The 25,196-nt window shown below is 51.2% G+C and overlaps 1 protein-coding gene across 5 annotated transcripts in view; it reads left to right on the forward strand.

The window, feature by feature from the left end:
- DPP6 (dipeptidyl peptidase like 6) overlaps positions 1-25,196 on the forward strand; it is a gene marked incomplete at both ends in the record, with an annotated part of 1,078,039 nt that overhangs the window by 974,198 nt on the left and 78,645 nt on the right. For all 5 annotated transcript variants that reach the window (XM_082632824.1, XM_082632826.1, XM_082632823.1 and 2 more), the window contains 6 exons: positions 12-135; positions 1,850-1,888; positions 7,339-7,446; positions 9,678-9,769; positions 10,416-10,463; positions 12,124-12,242. In XM_082632824.1, coding sequence (XP_082488950.1) covers positions 12-135; positions 1,850-1,888; positions 7,339-7,446; positions 9,678-9,769; positions 10,416-10,463; positions 12,124-12,242 — 530 coding nt within the window. The remainder of the gene's footprint in view (positions 1-11; positions 136-1,849; positions 1,889-7,338; positions 7,447-9,677; positions 9,770-10,415; positions 10,464-12,123; positions 12,243-25,196) is intronic.

The following is a 25,196-nucleotide window of genomic DNA, read 5'->3' on the forward strand; positions in this document are numbered from 1 at the left end:
CGTGCTTTCAGGGAGTACTACATCACCATGGTCAAGTGGGCCACCACCACCAAGGTCGCCGTGAACTGGCTGAGCCGGGCACAGAACGTGTCCATCCTCACCCTCTGCGATGCCACCACCGGGGTCTGCACCAAGGTATGGGGGAGGGGCTAACTGGACGGCGGGGAGCATCCCCGGGCATGAAGGTCCTCTCTGAGCCACACACACACTCAGCTCCTGGCTGGTCCAGGTGCAGCCTGCATGTGGGTCTCTGTTTGGGTGTCACCTTGTGGTTGAATTGAGGACTGCTGCAGACGTGGGGCTGATCCTCTCAGTCCCCAGCTCACAGAGCTCTCACTTCCCTTTATCCTTGCCCACAGCTACTTCACAAAGGGGCTGCTTCTCATTTTCCAGTTGATGTTTAGAGAGGGGCGGGGTCCGGCCTGAGGCCCCAGGACCCGGCACTGCAACCTGGCCTGGCCGTTTCAGCCTCTCTGTCCCTCACTGACCAGAGCCAGCTGGTACCCTGGACGGTCGGCACCATGTCTGAAAGTCACCAGTGAGGCCAGTGTGTTCCTAGGGCCTCAGGCTGACTTAGTGGGTGGTTACAGGGGGCGAAGGGAGGGGAGACAAGGAGGAACGAAAATCTAAAGAGAGACTTGGCAACCCTGTGAAGCAAGGGAGTGACCCACGGCTGTCTCAGCCCCTCAGGCGGCCTGCCCCTGGCCCAAGGGCTGCATCGTCCATGATCCCTGAGCCCCAAGGGGCAGGGCTCCTTGTGTTGGGTAAAGAAACATCCATTAAAATCAGTTAATAAACCCAGGCAGTTCTCTCAGAAACTCTTTTTGGGCCCTAAATTTTTATTTCCCAACTGAGGAGGAGAAAGGCTTGCAGAGCAGCTGTGTTGTGACTTCGGGGCCCCAGACAGCAGCTCTGACCCTGCGGCCCAATGACGATCTTGAGGGGAGTCGCAGTGAGCTGTTGCTGAGACCAGTGTTCTCAGTGGGCCAGTGATTTACTCGATTTTTAATACAATTTAGAGCAGATTCCAGGTTATTCTGATGGGCTTCTTGAGGGGAAGGAAGGAAAGAGTGGACTCGCGGCTGGGAAGCTGGGAATGGCTCGTAGCCCAGGTCTTCTGGCATCTGGCCCCCCAGTCTTGCGGGGTCAGCAGTGAAACTCCAGCCTGCCCATGTTTAGAGTCCACAGATAAAGAACAGACCTGCCCCAGGGACAGGTCCACGGCCCATGCGGCTGAATAGCAATTCCTGGTGGTTTGGTTGGTGTGTTTGGTCTCCCATTATATGTCTTTCCACACAGCTCTCTGAGATTTACTTTTCATTTGCTTTTTAAGTCCTTTTAATGTTTTGGTCTGCCAGGATTGTTGTGAACTGGAAATTTGACACACGTACACACAGACACCCATGCACATGCACACATACACGCACACATGCACGCATGCACACAAATTTGTAAACTGATGCAGCACCTGAGATTTGCCTTTAAATGGGCACATGCCACTAGATGGTCATTGGCGACCATCTAGTGGACGCGTGTGTGGTCATTGGTGACCGTCTGACGGGCATGTGTCTGGTCAGGGGTGACCACCAAATGGTAGAAATGCAGCACCTTCCAAAGGATTCACACCCCCCGTGGATTTGTCCTCGTTGCTGGGAGAGTGACATTTTTCCTGTTCGGGGACACTCGTGCTCAGCTCTGAGTCACATCATGAGACAAGGCAGAGCAGGGCCGGCCCCCTTCCTGAGCTTGTGCAACTACCACGGAGGGGAATCCAATTGTTTCTGCACTGCTGGTCGCAGACACAATACGTGTGAAAACTCCTTTCTCTAATGCTCTTATTTCGTTTCAGAAACATGAGGATGAAAGTGAAGCCTGGCTCCACAGACAGGTAACTATTGCGCATGCAAATCCCACACTGTCCGCCTACACCAGCCACCAGGTCCTTTCCCAGTGTTTACAACACGGCTTCTCTCGTTAAATCCTACAGGAAGCCCCAGGTAGACACGCACGTGCACACGTGTGCACACACACACACATGCGTGCGTGCGCGTGAGGCTCTTGGGGGCAGCAGAGCCACTCAGCCCACCTGGCTTCCCTGCGGCCCCAGCACTGCTGGAGAACTGTGGCCTCCATGGAAGAGGGCTGGAAAATCCCTGCTCTTGAGAACGTGTGGTGCTCAGTGAGATCTCAGTTCTCAGTTAGGTGATGTCCCTTTGGTGCGTTGAAAGGATGAGTCCAAACAAGTTGCCTAGATTTAACCTACTTCAGTCAAAGAAAATGGAACAGGGCTGACGTTGCTGTTTTTCTCGGCGTGGGTCGTGGATGCCTCCTTTGAGGTGGATTCCGTGCGGTTCAGCTTGAGTCTTCCTGGGGACCTGACTTTAGAGCCTCCCCTGAATTTCCCGTCCCCGCCTCGGATAAGGGATGCACGTGAAACAGGCTTGAGGAACTGGAGGGAATCAAAGGAGACCTGCAGTGCTCACCCTGACAGAAAAATTAAACCCACACAAGAAATGAAACTCTCAACTCTGGTATTTTCTTTCTTCAATTATTTTTTTCTCATTCCACACCCTGAGGTTAGAAAGCACAGGTGGAAAGTTTTGGAAGCTCACTTCCTTCTTATCCTACTGAATGGGATGAAAATCGTCTGAAAATTCTGTGGGAAAAATCTAATCGGGTTTGAGTCTCAGAATGATGGTGGAGAGGGCACGGGTGTGCTTCTTTATTGATGAGACAGATTCCGTTTATGGGAAGGAACTGAAGCTGGACAATGCGACTGTTCCCAGTGGCTCTCCAAGAACATTCTAGAAACTCTGTGTGCACCTCTGTTATCTGTGGAATCAGCAATCTGGCCCAGCCTCCCATCAATTATCTCAGGGGTGGTGCCCTCATCAGTGGGCGTGATTGCTTTTAAATATGTCCTGTTCCTGCTCTGTGCCAGCCTGATACAAAAGAGGAGTGCCCACTGTGGCCACTTTGGTTTTCCTATGTCCAAGTTTGGATGCCAAGTCCATGCTGAGAAGTATCCAGAATGAGATTGTGCTTGGGCGTCTTAAAGTATTTGTTGGGGAGTTCCACTGAGAAGTCCTTGAATGCCACCTGGACCAATGATACAAGCACAGGTATCAGAAGTAATATGACGTTCCTCTTATAGTCACACAAAATGCCAAAGACGTTGAGATGAAAGAGTCAGAAAAAAAATCCATTATATACGTAGTCATCTGTTCAACTAATACGTATGGATTGTACCAGGCACCATGCTAGGCTTTGTGGATTTCAAAAACAAGAATCCACCACTTCCACAGAGCGCATGTCAGCCACCTTCTGGTGGAACGGTGTTCCATGGCGTGGACGTACCACGGTTCATTCATCCGTTGATAACATTCGGGTTGCTTCTGCCTTTTGGTGCTGTGAGTAGTCCTGCCAAGAACACGATGCTGAGTGAAAGGGGGCCGCCCGCCGTGTGACTCCACTTACGAGAGATGCCCAAGTCAGCAAAAGTACAACCCGGAGGCTGTTTGGTGGCTGCAGGGGCTGGGAATCTGGGGTGGGGGGTAACAGCTTAATGGAGGCTGGGCTCAACTGGGGGTGATGGGAGTGGTTTGGAACTGGACAGAGCTGGTGGTTGCCCGACATTGTGAATGTGCTGGATGCCATGAAGGGCTCACTTGTATTAACATGTTTTAGTTTGTGTCATGCTCGACTTTTTAAGAAATGAATCCGCTAGAGCAGCGGCTCTCCAAGATGTCTTGGTGTAGAAAGGGAGAGAGCTGCACGGATCCCCAAGTGCGGAATGTGGGCGGAGTCCTAGACTCTGTCCCCAGGGCGTGTGGAAGGGCCGTCACAGGGCTGGGGCTGGGCATGCATGGGGCCCCGAGGCCCGGCTGCAGGACTGGGCCTCAAGCCACGTGCGGTCTGTGTCTGAGTTGGAGGAGGGAGGGTGGACTTACCAAAGCAGCCAGCGGCTTGTTTCTCACGGGGCAGAGGGCTGTGGGAAAGCCAGGGTCAGAGGGTCCCCTCCTGCCCCTGCCTTTCTGTCCGGCACTCACGGGACCCATGTCCCCACTGGTCACCTGTGCTTTGGGCCTCGAGCTGTCGTCCTCGTAAGCTCTGCGGACAGGACACAGAGACACCGCCGTGGGCAAGACTGTTGTGTATTTTCGGAGCACACATCCTGTCACCCACCTAAGAACACCAGCCAAGCACCGGATAGGCAGCCTGGATTTGGGAAACCAGGTCGTTCCAAACAAAATCAAGTCAGCACTTAAAAACCAGCAGAAAGTAAAAGTATAATTCTTACACTTTTAATATGTAAACTTTAAAGCACTTATTAGGCAACAGCTAACATTTTTTAAACAGCCTTTGAAAAATACATAGTCCAGCCAGTGGCACAGGGTGCCAGCCGCCCCCAAGGCGGGCACAGGACCCCACGGAGCCCCCCCTCGCCGAGCACCGCTCAGCCCGCGTCTCCATCTGTTCCTTCAGCGCCGTGGTCAGTAGGAAACCCGGTGTCAAACAGTTTCTCATGACGTTCCTTTTGAAGAGATCTTTCACAAAGCAATCTGTGGACCCTCTTTCAAAAATAAGCTGTCTTGTTGCTGCATCCTTCACGACCCTGCGAGGTCCTGGGGGGCGAGTTAGGAATGTATTTTAGGCCAACCTGCCATCTGCCGCCGGGGAAGCTGCTGGCAGCCACTTCATGCACGTCATCACAAAGGGGCCGCAGGGCTCACCCCCGCTGCCCAGGGCCGCATCAGAGGAAGAGAGGACTGGGGTCTGGACGGTTCTGCTGACCCTGGGGAGACCCAGGGTGCCAAGATCATGGGGTCTTCTGAGTGCTCGTTGCCAGGGGAACGGGGGTGGGCGAGGGCAGTCCTGGGGCCGTGGTCTGAGCCTCTCTTCCCCCCCCCCCCCGTGTTTTCCTCCCATCTCCTTCCTAGGCCTCAGCGTGGACCTCTCAAAGATCCCCCACGAGCCCACAAAAAGAGGGTGAAGACCCACTAAGTTCCCTCTCCTCTGGGAATACTCTGGAGAAATAGGCAGCCCCTCCCCCGGCACACACACACCATCACTGCTGCCGTGACCTTCAAAGTCTGTCCTGGGGCAGGTCCACTAGGGGCCCTGCAGGCCCGAGGCCATTTGGGGTAGGACCTAGGACCCATCTTTGTGTTTAAAGAGTCACTCCTGCAGGTCAATTTCTGACAATCTTCTTTAACCAGAATTTTGGTTTTGTGATTTCAAAATTCAGGCAGGGAGATTGACCAGATGAATGTATCTGAACCATAGAAAGAATGGGCAAAAAGTCTACAAATAGCTCACAGAAAGTCTTTCACCAATAAAAAGGACTCATTCTTCATAGATCTGCTCGACTGGAGTTGGAGAAACCAGGCAGGGCCTGGTACGATAAATGCCCTGTTACCCAGAGGGCTAGAAACGCTTCTCCTCAAATCCAGGAAAGTCAGAACCAGGATTAAAATCCAGGTCTCCTAGTCAAAAGTCATTGCACTTTTTCACTAAATATACATCTACTACATGAGAAACCAAGTCTCAGAGAGGTTCAAAGGCTGGTCCTTCACCTGCCGGCTGTGGAATGTTCCCAGGATCAATGTAAAGATGACATTGCAATGCTTGAGTGCTTCTCAGTGTAAAAGCAATGTTTCAGGCCTGAATTAATTATTTATTATATTTACTCATAGTATATTTCTCTGCCAAAAGTACAAACGTTTCCCAAAAAAACGGAAGCAGTATTGCGGTATCCATCCTGCAGTTGGCAAATAAAAGTACATTTAAAAAGCCAGATTTACTGCTGGTTTTTCCATTTCCTCTATTTTTAAATACCATACTTCCAACACTAAATAGAAAAATAAATATTTGCAGATTAAAGGTTTCATTTTACTGCAAATATTCATGAAGATGAAATGTCACTTTAATCACATGTTGGTTTATTTCTCTGGGCATATCATATTTGCATGTATTCATTCACTGCAGGGAAATGAGTTTCCCTCGCGCCAGCTGGGGTTTATTTACCGTTTGTTCTCATTCACGTTAGCGTGGCGCTCCTTGAATCAGAAAATGTGTATCGTGGCCAACTAATCGGTGTTCACGGATGGAAACTTTCAAGCTGGAGCTTCCTAGAGGCTGAGACGCCAATCCCTCTTGCCTATTAAGGCGACGGCCAACCCACAGTGGGTGGCTGGGGGCTGAGCGGTGGCTTCTCAGCTTTAGGGGTGAGGGCCAGGCCAAGATGCAGCAACATACTACAAGCTCTGGCTTTGAATGCAGACTGGAATTCTTCCCCCCAGGGAAAACTGGGAATGCTGATTTTGTTTCCAGGGAAAAGTGACAGGAGGTCCAAGCAAACATGTGCCATCCAGTGAATGCCCGTGTGGAACTTCCTTCTCGTTGGAAGCCGTGTAATAAGCCCAGTGAGTCCCTGGGAATAGCGTGTGCTCTCACCTGCATCCTAGAACGTGCAGAATCTGTCCTTGTTTGCTGGGGGGGTTTTCTTTCTTTCCTCTTGTCTCCTTGGTGGGCTATTCAGTATGAGGTGGATTTTATTAAATAAAAGAACAAAAGACAGCATGGAAAGACTAGAATTCATTTTTAGGCAACATCAGGTTTGTGATTGTTCAGAATTATGATAGATAGTAAACACCCCTGGTGATATAAATGAACTTATTTACAAAATAGAAATAGACTCACAGACATAGAAAGCAAACTTATGGTTACCAGAGGAGATAGCGGGGTTGGGGGGGCAGATAAATTAGGGGTTTGGGATTAGTATACAGACACTACTATGTATAAAATAAATAAACAAGGACCTGCTGTATAGCACAGGGAACTGTCTTGTAATAACCTATAATGGAAGAGAATCTGAAAAAAAAAAAATATATATATAACTGAATCACTTTACACCTGAAGCTAACCCAACATTGTAAATCAACTATGTTTCCGTTTTTAAAAATGGTTTTAAAAAAAATGCGCCTGGAGAATTTTGCAGAGGCCACAGGTAAGTGGGGAGCCCAGCCCTGCACTTTCCTAGTGCTGAGCTCCTGTTTGGCTGGGTGAGCTGGGTGTCCTGTGAACCAGGGGCCACCCGTGTGTTTGCCTCTGCCTGGGCAGTTGCCTCTGAATTCCTCTGAATTCCTCATTATTTTCTGAGGAAACTGGAGGTTTGACTCGTGATTCCCGAGGAGGGTAAAGGCCCCACACAGCCTTTAGCCTTTCAGCTGTATCTCTCATTGGCAATTAAATGGAAAGTGTATCTCAAAATGTAGTTTATCCTGGTTCAGCCCCTCAAAACAGTCTGTAGACTTAACCGATGGCTTTCGTCCGCAGAACGAAGAGCCAGTGTTCTCCAAGGACGGCCGGAAGTTCTTCTTTGTCCGAGCGATCCCGCAGGGGGGCCAGGGGAAGTTCTATCACATCATGGTGTCCTCCTCCCAGGTGAGCTCCCTAGTTTCCTGCTCTGCTGGGGGGTGCCCTGGGGGCCTTCCCCCCCCAGCAGGGGAGCTAAGTGCTCCCTGGGGGAAGCCGGGCCCTGAAACTGGAAGGCGGGTCCCCACGTGGGGACGGACGGGGCCTTCATGAACCAGCCGTCCTGACTGGGCAGGGGTGGCGTTCGTGCCTCCTGTAATTGCGCAAAAATACGAATGACACTTCTGACGATATCAGAGGACACTGGGTGCATTGCTGGGTCTGAGCACAGGACACGTGTGTGTAGACTGCTTTGTTTGTTGATCCACCCGCATTGGCCTTTCCTCCCTCTGCTGGGTCCTGGGGGCCGGGCCCAGTGTCCTCGTGGCCCCAGGGCATCCCACCTCCACGGTCAGCCAGATGCACTGCCGTTCCCTGTGCTGCAGCCACGGGCTAAGAGCAGAGCATCACTGAGCGGGGAATGTGGGAGCTGTGTATAGGTGCGTGTGGAAAGAGCAGACAGCCTGGTGAATGCCACGTCCTGCAGAGCGGGCAGCCCCCTCCCCGCGGGGTGGGACCCCGGAGCTGCACTCAGGGAACCCAGCCCTTAGGAGGAAGCTGAGGGGATGCGGGCCTCCCATCAGCACTGCCCTTGGCCTCAGTCAGTGGGGCCTCCATGTTGAAGCAGAGTCTAGGAGATCAGGGCATGTGAATAAAATTTTATTTTTAAAAAAGTTATCAAAAATATTCTGTGGAGGGGCCTCCCTGGTGGCGCAGTGGTTGAGAGTCCGCCTGCCGATGCAGGGGATACGGGTTCGTGCCCCGGTCTGGGAGGATCCCATATGCCGCGGAGCGGCTGGGCCCGTGAGCCACGGCCGCTGGGCCTGCGCGTCCGGAGCCTGTGCTCCGCAACGGGAGAGGCCACAACAGTGAGAGGCCCGCATACCGCAAAAGGAAAAAAAAAAAAAAAAAAAAATATTCTGTGGATATAAAGTAGAAGATTTATGTTCGTGACATGACCCAAAAGGCAATCTCCAAAGCAAAATTCCAAGAATGTCCCACATGGAGCAGCTTTGATAGAACAGGAACAGAAACTCGGCTGTGGCTCCAGGACAGGGACCACGTTGACTCAAAGACTTAGATACCGATGTTTTCGTTTTCAAGCCACTTAATTGCGTGACTTACAGAACGTCTGCAGACGGGCTGACCTTCAGCTCTTTACTCCTAAGGCCTGGGTGCTGTGGCCCCAGATTCCTGGTTTCTTATTTGGGATCACTTCAGTCAAGACTTAAAGTGCTGGGATGTTCCTTTCAGCCCATCTCGGATTCACCCCTGTGACCAGCATGGGCTGAGGACCCGTTAGTCATCCAGCAGGGGCAGGTCCCCCCACTCCAGGGGCCCCTCCCCAGGAGCCCCTCGGCCCCCACTGCCCTCCGGAACCCCTGGCAGCCCGCTTCTCCCGCCTGGTCCTGCCCGCACAGGCTCTCCCTTCTCCCGAGGCCATTTCTGGGGTCCCCGTGCCCCACAGTGTGAGCCTCGGGCCCCGTGCCTGATTTAACAGCATTCGCGTTGCACCCGTGCCCGGGGCCCCTGCCCTTGGAACAGCCTGCCTGTGGCTCGTGCCTCAGCATCTCACAGCCTGTTCCTGTTGGGATGGTCACGTCTTTCTCCTTCTGTTGTGATGTGTGGTCATAACTGTTCTGCTCTGGGAGGCACTTAGGGAGAGACCGTGTGTGCAGACGCACAGCACGCGGGAACCGCTTTCAAGCCGGCCTTGTGAAGAACGGTGGAGAGTGACGACGATCCGGGGGGGGGCGGTTTCCTCCCTCCTCCCTCCGTCCCTCCTCCCTCCCTCCTCCCTCCCTCCCTTCCTTCATCCTTTCCTGCCTCCCCTCCCTCCCACCCTTTCTTTATTCCTTCTCTGTCTCCTTGCCGTGTCTCATCCACTTCTCCATATTTCTCTTTCCTCCCTTCTCGCCCCCCTGTGATAATGACCCGCTAATCAGATTTACAGATGGTGAAGGAACAATAGCAGCAGCGTAGGAAGCACTGACGCTTAAAACGCGGAGCTCACGGTGGGAGTTGCTGGTGGTCTGGGGCTGGTTGATCGCAGGGCAGCCACGGGCGCTGCCCCTCCAGGCGGGCGCTCAGAGAAGGGGCGGGGCTGCGGCCCAAGGGTGGTCAGCCTGTGTCCGAGGGCCCCCGGCCGTGAAGCGAAGCTGGGCCCAGCCCCCCTACCCTGTGTCCCGTCTGTGTTCCAGCCTAACAGCAGCAATGACAACATCCAGTCCATCACCTCTGGGGACTGGGACGCGACCAAGATCCTGTCCTACGACGAGAAGCGGAGTAAGATGTGAGTGCGCGTGCGCGGGGCCGCCTCTCTGTTCTCCTCCGCTCACACTGTGCTCAGCACTCTCCCTCTTGGGCGGCGCCCCGAGGCCCTAGTTCCTTCACGAAAGCGCGCCCTTAGATTCCCGCCCGACCGCCCCACGTCCCACGTCTCGAGGTCCCCGTGAGGACGTCGGGCCTGCAGCCAGGCCTGTGTCTGAGAGGGTGGCCGTGCGGGGTGGCTGAGCCTTTGCTGGTTCCGGGCGGGACCCAAGGGCGCTGTGAGCCCAAGTGCGTCGTGAGCCGGGCCTCGTTCAGGACAGCCGCCCATGTCCTGGTGCAGGTTCACTGCTTTCCTCGCTTCTCAGAGAAGTAGGGCCAAGACTGAAGGAGGTCAAGTGCCTTCCTCCAGGCTGTGCGGTTCAGCTCAGGCAGTCGGGGAGTCCCCGCGGGAGCCAGGCTTCCCACGCAGGGGTCCCGGGCGGGCATCGGCCGCCGAGTCACGGGATCAGCCTTTGCGTCCAGCGTGGAGCCGGCCCCGGGCGGGAACATTCTCTGTGTGGGCCCTGAGCAGCGCGTCCTCGGGGAGGTCCGCGGAGGCCGAGCCTGGCGCGCGGAAACACACCTGCCCCGCAGCCGCCTAACCGCCGTGCGCCTGCTGGTCTTTGCAGCTACTTCCTCAGCACGGAGGACCTGCCGAGGAGACGCCAGCTGTACAGGTGCGTCCCCCGACCCCCGCGCACGGCGGTCTCCCGCCAGAGGCTGCGCGTTCCAGAGTCACACCCGTCAGCAGTCCATGGGGGGCGGCAGAGAGAGGCGCCAGCACACGTGACACGGTCTGGGGAGAAATACCCGAAGAAGCCGAGGCCCCCAGATTGGAGGCAGTATCGTATTTTTCTGCTTTTGCCAGACTGGGTCTCTCCTTCGGTAGACGTCTGACAGTCTTTCCTTTCACCTTGGTCGAAGCTGAACTTGCAAGGATCACTCTCGGCCGGGGTTTCACAGGAGGGAACTGGGCTTTGGGGATGTACGGGTGGCCTGGGGTGGGGTCGGCCCTACTGCCCGGGCCTCCTCCACGTGGGCGCCGGCTGAGTTCCGAAGTCTTGAAGGGGGCGGAGCAAGGCTGGCCTCTGCATCCTGCAGAGGACAAGGTGTTCTCCAGGGTCCGTCCGCCGTCAGCATAAACCCCGTGACCTGCCCCCCGCCCCACTTCCCACTCTCACCAGGGAGAACCGGTGCTTCTGAAGCGGGGTTCTCCCAAGGAGCTTTCTGCCCGTGAAGCGGAGGAGGACGTGAGGCGCTGTCACCTCCACCCCTTTGCTCTGCAGACGGGAAGGCGGGGGCAGCTGGTTCCTGCCTCACGCACGAGGGCCACCTAAGAGGACGCTATGCGTGTGGCCCTCATGGTTTGGACGGAGCCCATGCCAGGCTCCCCTCCCCCACCGCCGGGAGCCGGAGAAGCCCCATCGGGTGCACGGCCACCTTCCCGTCCGCCGGCCCCTCTGCTGAGAGTCAGGGCTGCACGAGGGAGAGAGGCACTGCCTTTCGGAGGCAGAGGAAACCCCGGCAAATCCACGCTGTCACAGGTCCGCTCCTCTCTGTGGACGGCTCCTCTCTGCTTGTCTACCAGGATAAGCCCACCAGGCCCGTCACCAAATGAGCCAAGGCGATGGAGGTGGAGGCCGGCCGCCTGCGCTTCCTCTGACCCGTCCTGTCTCCCGTGAAGCATCTTCACTCTTGTAGACCGCTTTCACGTTAGCAGCCTTCCCACGCCACACACTCAGACCTGGACTTCTTCCAGGTTTATTGGAAGATGCCGTGGTATCTTACAGCTTCTGGAAAAACATGTTAGGCCTTCTTGACGTGAAACTGTGCTTGATCAGAGCGGCCCTGGGTGACGGCTGCAGGAGCGAGAAGCACCCCCGGCACCTCCTCACTGGCTGTGGCAGCGGCCGGAGCCCCCGCCGCTGCTGTTTCTGGAGCCCCTGCCCTGTCCTGTCCCTGCGGCAGGTGCTCTGAGGGTAGTGAAAGATCCAGAACACGTAGCTCCTGTTCCTAAAGTGCTAATCGCCTGCTCAGAGGGATGAGGCACTAGAAATAATACCCCACACCCGACTCTCCCATCAGGACACGCCTGGGCCTGCATGACTCCCAGGAAGCAGCCATGCTGAGCGCTCCTGGCGGGGGGGCGGCCCTTAGGGACGGCCCCGTGGGGGGGTGACAGCAGAGCCAGCACTCGAGGCGTGCCAGCAGGGAGACAGGTGGGAGGATGGCACCCCCAGATCACCGCGCGGGAGAGAAGCCAGCGTGCTGGGCGCGGGGGCCGGAGCCGAGGGTCTCGCCCCTGGTGACAGCCCCGCCCGCTCCCTGTCCCTGCAGCGCCAACACGGTGGGCAACTTCAACAGGCAGTGCCTGTCCTGCGACCTGGTGGACGACTGCGCCTACTTCAGCGCCTCTTTCAGCCCCAGCGCCGACTTCTTCCTGCTCAAGTGCGAAGGTGAGTTCTGCCACCGAGTGGCACCTCTTTCTAAGGCGCCCCTAGGACCCGGCAGGAGCTCCGCGATCCCGGGACAGGTAGGGCTGCCTAGCTGAGGACGTCGGCTCTCTCAGGAGCAGCCTTCCTGGATCACCTCTGCCAGGTGTGTTACTGATATTTTACATCTTATAAAGAGTTGCAGCTTATCAGAGTGCTTTCTACATGCTGTGCCGGTTAATCCCAAAGTTCACCTACACTTTCCTTAAAAAAAATGTGTATCTTACACATTGATGGACATAGGCCATCTGTAAAGGTAGTAAAACAATTTCAAAAATTCTTAAGCATATGTAAGGATTGAGATAATATAAAAGAAGATTCAGACAGGAAAAAAATTCTTTTCCTATGACCGAATTCATGGATAATTTATTCCAAACTTTAGAAAGTTCTTAATCACACCAGTCAGCATATACAAAATAGTAGACCAAGTCCCATCGTGGACACAAAGAATTATCTTTGCATCTTGTCCTCATGTCTTGAAAAGATAAGATAGGAACCCACGGAAAGGTAAGAAATAATAAATATGGTTGTAGCAAAATACATCTCAGAGAAGAGCTTGATCTACTGAGATAATCTCAAGGGGTGAAAGTACACTACGGGCAGAGACAGGCCAACACCAGGTACAATTGAATCCTACGGGTCTGGGTGAAGAATGAAGAATCTTTATCAGACTGCCTTGGATAGCCTTTGATAGCCACTCAGTAGCTCGGGACCTCAGCCTCTTTTTATCAGCGTTGTCATCCAAAATCTCAGCCCCTCCTCACCAAGCTCAGTCCCAGACATTCTCCTAGGATAATGTGATGGGAGAAAATTGTGTGTTGGGGGGTCGGGGGCGGTTCTGAAATGCAGCACTAACTCCCAGTCCCCTTGAAGCTCATCTTACCACACTCCTCTTTTGCCATCAAGACCTGTTGCCCCAGGGCAGGACCGTTATGATATTACACGCTGGGGAAGTGCAGAGGTGTACAGAGCTCAGAGACTGGGAAGTGTGGTGAGCAGACCCACTGGGGGAAGAGACAGCAGCCTGACGGGAGCTGCAGGGTCAGGAATCTGAAGTCTTACCTGTCGAAGGAGGAAGTGGCTTTACAATGCGGAAGGTCACGATAAGATACAGAAGGGGAAATGGAAGTCTATCTAAAGAAGAACTTTAGAACGTCCTAGAAAGAATGGTTGGGTGGGAAAGCTGACAGAACCTCCCTCAAGCAAGGTCTCTAAACAGGGCAGACATCACGTACCAGAAATAGGTTTAACTACGAGGCAGAGAGTAAGCTGGGGTCCTCAAGGTCCGTGTTGTAACTGGCCGAGGTGGTCACGATTTGGATTTCATTCTTGGGTTCTTACTAACTTTCACTAGTATTTGCTCCATCGTCATCTTTCACAGAACCCAGCCTCTTATCTATCAACAAATTCTTTCTCTGCTTCCCTTAGCTTCTGCTAAGCTCTGCAGGGTCTTCTCACTCCAGAGTTTAGTGGGAATGGCCTCGTTCTGAGGACAGCAGCCTTCTGTTCTCCAGTTTTCACAGACTCCAGCCCAGGGCTGAAATTGAAAGGTTCTTCCAGGACATCTGTGGCCCTGGGTTCAGGCAAGGAAGCTCCCATGTCCGTGCGGTGGATGTAAAAATGGCGCCCAGGGCTTCCCTGGTGGTGCAGTGGTTGAGAGTCCGCCTGCCGATGCAGCGGACACGGGTTCGTGCCCCGGTCTGGGAGGATCCCACATGCCGCAGAGCGGCTGGGCCCATGAGCCATGGACGCTGGACCTGCGCGTCCGGAGCCTATGCTCCGCAACAGGAGAGGCCACAACAGTGAGAGGCCCACGTACTGCAAAAAAAAACAAAAAACAAAACAAAATAAAAATGGCACCCATGTTGGGAGGCCACTTGGACAGTGTGCGTAGAGATCACTGAACAGTCGTTCATGTGCAGATTTCCCATCCTGCAAGCGTTCCATCCTGAGAGGAGATAACATTTCTTTTTTTTTTTTTTTTTTTTCTTTTTGCGGTATGCGGGCCTCTCACTGTTGTGGCCTCTCCCGTTGCGGAGCACAGGCTCCGGATGCGCAGGCCCAGCGACCATGGCCCACGGGCCCAGCCGCTCCGCGGCATATGGGATCCTCCCAGACCGGGGCACGAACCCGTATCCCCTGCATCGGCAGGCGGACTCTCAACCACTGCGCCACCAGGGAGGCCCAACATTTCTTTTTATGTTTGTGTCCCAGCCAGTCTGAGGACATTTCCTCTTTATAAAGCTGCTTGTATTGTGTGGCCTGCGGATATTTTGTGTGAAGAGATAGGTCCTCAGTTGTCACTGTGAAAGAAAACAGAAGCAGAGAACACGTACGGCCATCCCAGGTCACAGACATGACTCGGCCTCTGAGACTACCGTGATCTCAGCTTCAGAAGGATGGGGCGCCCCTCCCCACAAATGCCTGGATCCACTGGTAATGGAACATATTCGTGGAATTTGAAGGATCTCAGAGACCATCTGATCTGATCTCCATCCCCTGTTCCATTTTATTAAGAAACTTAACTCTTTATTGATCATGGAGTTGCCACCTCAGGATTTTCTGAATCATTTAAAACCTATTTAAAGATTTAGGGGCTTCCCTGGTGGCGCAGTGGTGGAGAGTCCGCCTGCCGATGCAGCGGACACGGGTTCGTGCCCCGGTCTGGGAGGATCCCACATGCCGTGGAGCGGCTGGGCCCGTGAGCCACGGCCACTGAGCCTGTGCGTCCGGAGCTTGTGCTCCACAACGGGAGAGGCCACAACAGTGAGAGGCCCGCGTACCACAAAAAAAAAAAAAAAAGATTTAGCCTATTGCCTCTTAAGATAAACATAAACTGGCCCTCTTTCCTACAAAACTGCTTTTTAAAGTTTTTTCTATTAATCTATTTTCTGGCTAATGTAACTTGTATGCCCAAATCAATCTTTCCCCTAAAGCCTAATCAAAACCTCATTTTTAAAAAGGGATTTTCTAAAAAGACGTAAATTTACAAAGACCGCAGAATGGATGAGGTGACTGAAGCAGCCAACTTTACAGTTTACGGCTGCGGCTTGGACACAGTTACAGCACTAAGTGCCTTAGCGCACTCTGAAGCCAAATCCTGATCCTGCGGTGAGGAGAGCTGAGCGGACACCCAGTTCACACCATAGGTACTGGGGGTAACAGCCGTTGGGGATGCGAAGGTGGGTTTAATGACATTTCAAAGGAGAAATGATTACACACCCGGTTGGATTGCTTGGGGTGTTTTGTTGGTGAAGAAGCCTTGAGGAAAGCTTCACACGTGAGGTAGCATTTCAGATAAAGGTGTGGGGTAGGGTCAGAATGTGAAACGCAACCCAGAGGGGCAAAAGTGCAAGTGAGAAGAAAAGTGAGAAACAGCCCGAGTCATCGTGTGGAGGGGTCTTTGCAGCCTGCGAATCGCGGTCATTTCATGGATGCATGCATGTAAGAGGCCGATTTACGATCCAAAAATAATTTATTTTCCCACATTTCTCAGTAGATATAAACGTAGACCCCAGTGTGTAGCTCACAGCAACGTTTATTAAACTCCACGTCCCCTCCTGTTTATTTCTTTCACGTCCCAAAGCTGCTCTGAGACTGTTGAAAGCCTTGGACCAACGTTTCACTTCTCCTCCTCCTGCAGGACTTTATTGTGGGTATTAACTTGGCCTCTCAGATGCAACCAGAATAACAGCAACAACAAGAATCTCTCCTTTTTAGGCTGAGGGAAAATGTAGGGGCAACTGGACAATTCTCTGTGGTCAGTTAGGGAAAGGAAAATCTGTGAATGCTCCCGCACTCAAAATTGTTTGGCCCATCATGAAGGGAACTACAAATATTCGGCTTGGGCAGAGATTATGGTCAAAGGATTTAATAACTAGGGCAAGGTGGACCCCAACCAGCTGAAATAGAGGCCCAGTCAGAGCAGACGCAGGCCCACACCACATTAGGACATAAGGGCTAGGTACCATAGCAGATGTGAAATTGTGACAGCCCCGTATAAACTTAGTGCTTCTTCCTCCTTCCTGTGGACCTTCTATTATGATCGTTTCTGGTAGGTTTATCTGATGTGGATCTCTCCCCTTAGCTTACACTGTACTGCTCAGTGTTGTAACGCCGTCATAGTGGATTATAGCTCATCAACTGCTTGCAGTTGGTACTTCTGTTTAATTAGACCTCTGGTGTATTGTTTTTATCTTAATGTCCAGTTGCTCTGCTGTAGTATGTCTTGTCCTTTCTCATCACTGTAGCGTTTCATTTAGTCTTATCATCATGTACTTTCTTCTCTAACTTTTCATTAACATTTCTTCTGTGGTTTTTCAAAGCTTGCCACTTTTTTATTTTTTTGTAATTTTCAAGTTCGTAATTTTTATTAAGTATGCGACCACTTAAAAATACATACATTATTTTTATACCTTTGCACACTGCTAGATTAAACATAGATTAAAATAGAATATAGGTAAGTAAAGACTCGGAAATGTTTGTAATGCTCACATCCACTCATTACGTAGCCAGATCCCATCTATCTGTGTCAATATTTGTATCTAAACAGCATGGGTTTTAGGTGATCACCAGATACTTGCATAAGAGACGTGTAAACCATATTCAGTAGAACCTCGTGGAAACTCACTACCTATTTAATATAGAGGTTTAGGTTCCTTTCCAGATCTCTGGGGTCTGGCAGTGAAGCCAGCTGCATCCAAAAGATTGTATTATGACATAACATTTTATAATGAAATCATACCTATTCTGGGGTATACCAGTAAGCCGTTGTTTACATGCTTAGTTGGTCTCAATGACCCTGGGAGATGGGTAGCAGAAATACCTAATATTTGTCCAGCTTCTTACGATTTGAAAAGTACATTCTTACGGTATAATACTTGACATTCATATTCCCTTTGGTTTTTTTTGAACCTTTGAAATGCATTTTTTTTTTTGGAGTACCGTTGATTTACAATGTTGTGTTAGTTTCAGGTGTACAGCAAAGTGAATCCATTCTTTTTCAGATTCTTTACAAAACAGAAACAGACTCACAGATCTCGAAATCAAACTTACGGTTACCAAAGGGGGAACGTGGGGGGAAGTGATAAATTAGGAGATTGGGATGAACATATACACAGTACTTTACCTATACTACACTGAATATTCTGTGATAACATATTCCCATTTCTGACACCTTGCAATTTTTACTCTTATCACAAACAGACCTACTTAGAGTTCCCTAAACTCAGTGTTCCCCAGTTCCATGCTTTTGTCTCTGACTGCCTGATGAACTCCCCTACATCCTCCAAGGTTCCTCTCAGGCAAGGGTTGATTTTTATCCCCTCCCAGGAGGGTTGAACTAGCAGCGGTGAGCTCGCCTGGGCAGCGTGGATGTGACTGTGGGTTCACCCTGAGACCAGTGCCTGGGACGGGCGCTTGACTCCTCAGCTGTTGGGGTCGCCTGCGTCAGAAGCCTGGGACCCGCACCCTCCAGTCCTGGAAAAGCCCAATCTTATCGCCAAAGAGAAATGCACTCACCTTCTGTGTGAGTTTCCTGGGGCTGCCGTGGCTGCCTGGCCTAAAGCAACAGAAACTGATTCTTTCACAGCCCTGGAGGCGGAGTCTGAAAGCGGGTTGTGGGCTGCGGGGCTGGTCCCTCCTGGAAGCAGGGGGGAGGGTCTGCTCTGAGCCCCTCCCCCCATCCTGTGCCTGCCTCCAGACCCTCTCCTCGCAAGGACGCCAGTCACGGGGCCCCCGAACCCCGAGCGGCCTCCTCTTACCTTGGTCACATTTACAAATAATTGGTTACAGTTTCTTCCAAGTAGGGTCTTGTCCATAGGCACCAGGGGTTAGGACTTCACCACATCTTTGGGGGGACACAACTCAACTCACAGCGTCTCCCCCCGCCCGAGACCCATATCACCTTCTCGAATAAGAAAGAGAGGACAGAAACCTCTATTGCTGTTCTTCTCGGGGACGCAGAACCAAGGGCAGCCACGGTAGGCTGTGTGCCAGAGACCATTCTTAACGGTTTTACCACATTCCAGAAGGCAGGAGAGGGTCCCCTGGGAAAGTAGTGGGATGCAGACGGTGTCTTTGGAAGGTAACTCTGACGTGTTAGAGGAAGAAGACGGCTCCAGCGTCCATTTCCTCCAGGAATAATTCTTCCAGGTCATTGGGCGAAATAAATCCCCATGTTTCACGGAGCTGTGACAAGCGGTTGGGTTTTCTCCTCCCCAAATAAACTCGACCCTGAACAACTGAGTCAGAGCACCCGGTTCATGAACTCTTGAGTTTTCATGATCACAGCCTCTGTGTAGAGAAGTGGACTTTCCTCTTCAAACTGAAGCCCAGGAACACGACTCATTTCCCTATAAGTTTGTCAGGAGGACTCCACCATCCCTGTTTCTGGGAAACATCTAAATACCACCAGGAAAACGGGCCCCGTGTGTGAATCAGGTGTGTGCAGCTTCATCTGAAACATTTTTTATACTTTTAAAAATAAATAAACGAACATCTTTTTCCTGGAACAAACGAGAGAACTAGAACATTTCCTTCCCATTCTGAGTGAGGAGAGAAACAACCTGCAGTAGTGACTCGTGCTGCAGACTGAGCCTCCCCCTCCCCCTGTGAAACCCTGATGTAGGAGCTGCTCTTAAGGTCATCGCGTCAGCAGCCTAGTTTATCAAGACAGGTTTCTCCATCTTGAAGTCGAATTGAAACAAAATAGGACCCAAGCTGATAATAAAGTGAATGACTGTGTCCTGATTACTGCCCTTACTATTAAGTTTTCCCGGGGGCCTCTACCATTGCCAGGTTTGCTGCCATCAAGAAACATGGAAAAGATGGTGACGGGGCAGTGAAGTCAGAGTCTGAAGGCCTGGGCTGGACTCAAGGCTCTGCCACTTACTGGCTCTGTGACTCAGGCGTGACAGTTAAGCTTGCTAAATCCTCCGTTTCCTCATCTGGAAAATCAGGGAAATAACTGTACTATCTCATCAAGTCAGGAGGATTAATCAAGAGAATGCATGTAAAGAGCCTAGCCTGGTGTCTGATACATAGCAAATGCTTAATAAATGTTATCTAATGTTGTGATCACAGCTGTCATCATCACCTTATCAATCAATTAAGAATGTCTTAGATATTTACTGGCTACTAACTCAGGATCCAGGGGTTGGGACTGAGGCCACAGAGGGTTAGCTTCCATGAAATTAAGTCACATCCCTTGCTTAGTGCCTCCAGATGAACAGATGCCCTCAACCCTCACAAGCTGGAGCTGGGAGCCCTGGGTCTGTGCTTACACTAGCAGGGTAGAAAGTCCCAGAAGGGAGCATGGCTGCCACAGTCTTGGAACATGAACCAGCCATCAGGTAGGCGTGGCAGTGAAGCAGCTGGTGACTTCAAGGGTGGCTCTGCCTGAGGGGCCTCCACAGCTGGGTCTTGGCAGTGTTAGGAAGTAACCACATTTTCCCCTTTTCTTTGATATTTCCTCTTTCCGTGCCATGTCCCCTCTTTGCCTTTACTCCTTCAGACACCCAGTGCTGCCAGCTACCCCGGCCGCATCCTGCCCTTGGGAACCATAATTAAGTGGCAAAACGCACACGGCTGTGCGTCTGCGCCACGTGAGTACACCCGGAGTCTTGTTCATAACGGGGCAGCGGAGAAGGCCGGGTGGAAAATCAGAGTCAGTCTTGCAGCCCAGCTCCCCTTGACCGGAAGCTGCTGGCCGTGGCACAGTGGATAAGAAGGATTCAGAGGCCAGGTCAAGGTTCGGTGAGAAAGAATGTTGTCAACAACTGTTGTGTCACGTGTGCCTCATGTAGCAGTGAGGGGGGAGGGATGCCCACGTGCCACGCACCTGTCACGTGTGGTGTCATCCCCTGAAAGAAGTGAGTACGCCCCTCATGAGGAAACTCTGACATGGGACATATTTGGAGGTTGAGGTCCATCCTGAGCTCACCTTGTCCTACAGAATGAAGTAAAGCACATTTTCTTATAGGGCGCTACCGTCTTAAAAGCATTGTGGTCGGGGAGGTGAAAGAGACAACACATCATTTCAGAGAACAGAAATGTGCATTTGTGAAGGAACATTCGTGGAGACCCCGTGTCTGGAAGGAACAGAAATGGCTACAATCCTGACACCACCACAGAAGGTCTCCCAAGGGAAGGCTGCTGCCCAGAACTCCCGATTGAAGGACAGCTCTGTCTGTTGTGCATCTTTGGATGGGGGAAAAGAAAGACCCAGATCCCTTCAGAGACCTGGGGTAACTCTGGTTCACACTCACTCCTACAGTGTGCAGCTAAGCAGGTGTCCCCTATGTCCTGACCCAACGTAGGAATTATATATGCTGCTTCTATTCAGATTATTTCAGATCACTCACATCCAACTATAAATGAGGAGCCCCAAAGCTAAATGATAATAATAATAACATAATGCTAACGATATATAACATTTATCATTATAAGGAATATAATAAATTAATAAATAATGTTAATAATAAGTACTCTGCATCATTGAGGAAAGTCTGTTAATTAGCTTCAAACATGTAGGCTGATAGCAAGTCTCAACAACAGGATGTGAAAGGGGAAAACAAATGGTTTGGTTCTGTAAACTACCTAATCCTCTAGACATCTCTTAATCCAAGTTTCCAAGGCATTAACCTGGGCTGCCCTTTTTTATTGTGGGTTTGTCCAGGTGAATGTTTGGAACTGGGTTTGAAACTCCTTGGAGCATTGCTTGTGTGTCTGAGAGTGAGACCATCTGTTCAGTGTCTCAGACATCTGGAGCTACTCCCTTCGAGGTTGCAGTTTCCAGGAGCAAGGAGAGGGGTTCTCGAGGCAGGTGACCTCACGAGCATCATTACACAGATGCTTTGGAAGACGCTATGCTCATCAGTAGACGCTGCCAGCCCCCAAGCATACCCTCCGTAGGAGCCCTACTGCTCCCTGATAACAACCAAAGGAACAGAACTTCTCACTTTCCCAGCTAGCACTTCCCTGTCACCCAGCAAGTCTCTGAAGTGGGCTGGTGCCGGATGCCAGCAAACTTTTCTGCAAAATGGAGGTCATACCCTGGTAGTGTGCTGCTTGAAATGTCCGTGAAAAATAGATAATGTTATTTGATGCAGCAGCAATACCCGAGACCCACCCACTGCTTTCCTCCTGCACCCTAACTCTAGGTGGTAACAGCCTTTACTCACCAGTCTGCCTTCAGGGTCTCCCTCTGACCAGTCCACTTCCCTCCCGAGTACCAGCTTCCTAAAGATTATTTCTCTGCCGAATGTCTTCCTGGGCACATACATTTCTCTCTTTTCTAAGTAAAATGGTAGAAGAAACAAAACAGTAAAAACTAAAGGACTCTCCTGGGCCACCGAGAAGGAGACCATCTGTGGAACAGGACCTGGAAGGAGTTTTGAAAAGTACATATAAATGGACCACATTGAACATGGAAGCCAACAACCAGGATACGTGGCATGATCAGTGAAAGACACGGTTACCAAAACATTAAAGTTTGTTTTCCCAGAATTCAGATCAGATCGGAGGCGACAGAGGATGGGAGCTGAAGGTCATCATGGACTAAGATAGCCTCAGTTAAGGGGCTGAGAGGGGATGCCCCGCCCCTGCTCCAACAGCTGTGGGCTAATATATTTGCCCTGGACAGTTAAAGAGGCACTTGGCCGTGGGGGTCTCCCGGAGTGGACGCTGGCCAGAGCAGGAAGTGGGGCTGTGCCCTGAGTGCTCTCAAAGACAAGGAGCCCAAGTGCTAAGGACGGCGGCTAACTGCTGCCCCCGCCCACCCCCAGGACCTGGCATCACTGGGCCCCCACCCACCCCCAGGACCTGGCATCACTGGGCCCCTGCTCACCCCCAGGACCTGGCATCACTGGGCCCCCGCCCACCGCCAGGACCTGGCATCACTGGGCCCCCGCCCACCCCCCGGACCTGGCATCACTGGGCCCCTGCCCACCATCAGGACCTGGCATCACTGGGCCCCTGCTCACCCCTGGGATCCGGCATCAGCCTCGTAGCGTCTGTGACCACTGCGAGGGGGTGCACTCCTGAACAGGACCCTCCCCGCCACATGGCAGCAGCCAACCAGAGATCACGGAGACACAAAAGAAATGTGAAAGGGAGGCCTCAGACTGAACATCAGAAACAGAAATCCCAGGAGAAACATTCGCATGATCACTTCTATTTACTGCTGTGAAGTCTCACTGGAAATGTCCTCAGAGAGTTCCTAGGAGGCGCCACATTGATAATCCAAAAACAGGCCACTGGCAAAAAAGGAGACAGACTGCTGGAGATGTAACAAAATGTTTACCAAGGTATTTTTTTTAAGTTTCGAAAGAAGAACTGAGTCGATAGCGTAAGCATGTGCCCCAGTTTCCCCAACAAGAGCTTGAGATGATACCTCCTGAAGACCAGTGGAGGCCATGTCACTGTTGTTAGTGCCCCTCCCTTCACTCTCAGAAGTGTCCCTGTTTGGGCAAAATTATTAGCAGAACACCATCAAATAGTAACCTGGAAAATCCAGCAGAAGGATTTCCCAGAAGGCCTTTTCTTTCACATGTCTGCTAAAGGGTTAATCTCCAAAATAAGTACCTGTGTTGATCTTATGGGCTGTGCATCAAGTCCATAAGACTTGTGTTGGCTGCTAGAAAGCTTAGAGTGAAATTTATAGCCCATGTGGGTAGGTCTTTGCAGCACACATTTGTTATTCTAGCTGTTTTCCTGGATTTCTCTCTGTCTCTTTTTTTTTTGTCTTTATTTTTACATTGTTCTGCTTTTCTCATCCACTCTTTCTATGCTTATTTTTATCTGTGCATTTATATCTTTCCTATCTGCCTTAAATCCTTTTTGTCTCAGGACCCAGGGCAGATAGACAGAAAATAGGTGAAAGGGGAATGATTGACCAGTTGACTGGCAGATGGAAACATCAAACGGCTCCTTCAAATAGCATTCAAGGCTGTCCTCAGCCTGGTCCCACCATACTTACCCACCTGTAGAGCACTGTTCCTGGGTTAGAGCATTTCAAACACTTAGCAGCACAACCAGCTTCCAAGTGAAACGTTAGAGGAACTAATACAAAACAGATAAACATGATGTCTTATTAGCATTAAAAGTTCAGAAGTATAGCGTGTGCTTTTCAGTTGAATCAAAGAAGGCAATAAGACTATTTTGATGAATACAAAACGTGCATAATATAAGTTAGGGAATGCAGGTAAAAGTTACAGCCTTTTGTTAATTACCTTCAACACCCATGAAATTAACCAAACCTTCAGAACCGCTGCTGCCCTTCTTTTAGGGCCACTGCTAGAATAAATGGCTTCGGTTTTTCTGTTACTTCACTACCTATAAAGCTCTCTACCTAAACGTTCGAGGCCTGTTAAATATCTTACACGACCTCCAAGGTCCAACCCGTGAACTTCCTCTACTCACACCCTCGCCCTCCTCGGGGCTCTGAGAGCATTTTTTGCCTCTCTTACCTTTTGTATCTTCTACCTCTCACTTCTAGGCGCCTCTCACCAAGGCAGGGCCTGTTTGATTGGCACCTGCACAGCAGCCTCATAACAGACTGAATACTGATACATGGACGTTCACCGAGCGCCAGCAATGTGCCAGGGCTCTGACACGCGCCCGGTGTGTTCTGGAGGCCTGGAGACCCAGCCCAAGGCCCGAGGGAGCAGCGCTGTGAGAGCGTTCCTCCCCCACTTCCTGCACAGCTGCCCACTGACACGCCCAGCGCCCCCTCCCCCGCCCCCCAGGTGCTGGTCAGTTTTCCCCACAGCGCATCTCACACCGGCTGCTGATATTCATGTGTTTTCAGTGCCCGTCTCACCCAGGGATGTCAGCTCTGTGTGGCAGGAACTTTGTATTACCCACCACTTTGATCCCAGTTTCTAGAACATTGCCTGCACACAGCGGGTCCTCAACAAATAAGTATTAATAGTTTTTGAAGGGATGAATAAAATCGACATCAAAATGCTACACTTTGGGGCCAATATAGACTGAGCTTAAAGTCACAATTATACCTTAGAACTTCCTAGAAAAGAAGCTAATTCACATGCCCTTGTAGGGTGCCATAAATGCTACCTCACGTGATCTAGAAAACCAAAATATTCTGTAAAACATTATCTCCTGCCATCACACATGCGTACTTTTGTGTGCTTACAAGATGCAGGACACCATGAACACTGATTTAATTGTTTTAGACAGAAATGTTGTAACTGAAGAAAGATGGTCAAAAGCAATAAAAATAATGTAATATGCCATTTAAAACCATATGTTTAGGAGATTGGCCTAAATGAATTTTCTAACTGAATATAGACCTTCTGGCAGACTTGATATGTTTCTTCTCTTTTGCTTCAGAGGGAAGCCCTGGGGCCTGTGGATAAAGTTCAGGGAACAATGTTTCAACTTCATATAAAGAAAAAGCCAGAAGAGTTAGGAGCATCATCATGTGGTTGTAATTGTAGGTGTGACGTATGTACACACGGTGACCATTGAAGCTTCCGTCCCAGGAGTTCTCCAGGTGGAAACTAGCTAACCAGTAAGAGATGTCTCAGGAGGGTCCCTGTGGCTTTTGGGGACTAGATGACCTAGGATCCTTGCCCTAGTAGGAATCTCTGGTTGTTCTTTTCCAATGCCGACCCAATAGAGCAACTTTAGGGACCATCCCAGGATCCAGGCAGATCTGACACCTTCTCCAGACACCTGGGGTCTCTGGCCACATACAGTGGTGCTTATTTGAATAATGAAAAACTGAACACATTGAGAGATCCTAACATACATTCTAAGTCATCACCAAATCTGTTAGATCAGTGAAGTCAAAATGTAGTATTTGGCTAGATGTACTGGGTTGTCTTTTTTGGAAACACGATGGTGGCCAGGTAAGGGGGTGTGGCGTCTCTTTCACAGACCCTCTGGTAGCCAGTG

This window comes from Mesoplodon mirus (genome assembly GCF_964341445.2).
Source record: "Mesoplodon mirus genome assembly, chromosome: 9".
Taxonomy (NCBI): domain Eukaryota; kingdom Metazoa; phylum Chordata; class Mammalia; order Artiodactyla; family Ziphiidae; genus Mesoplodon; species Mesoplodon mirus.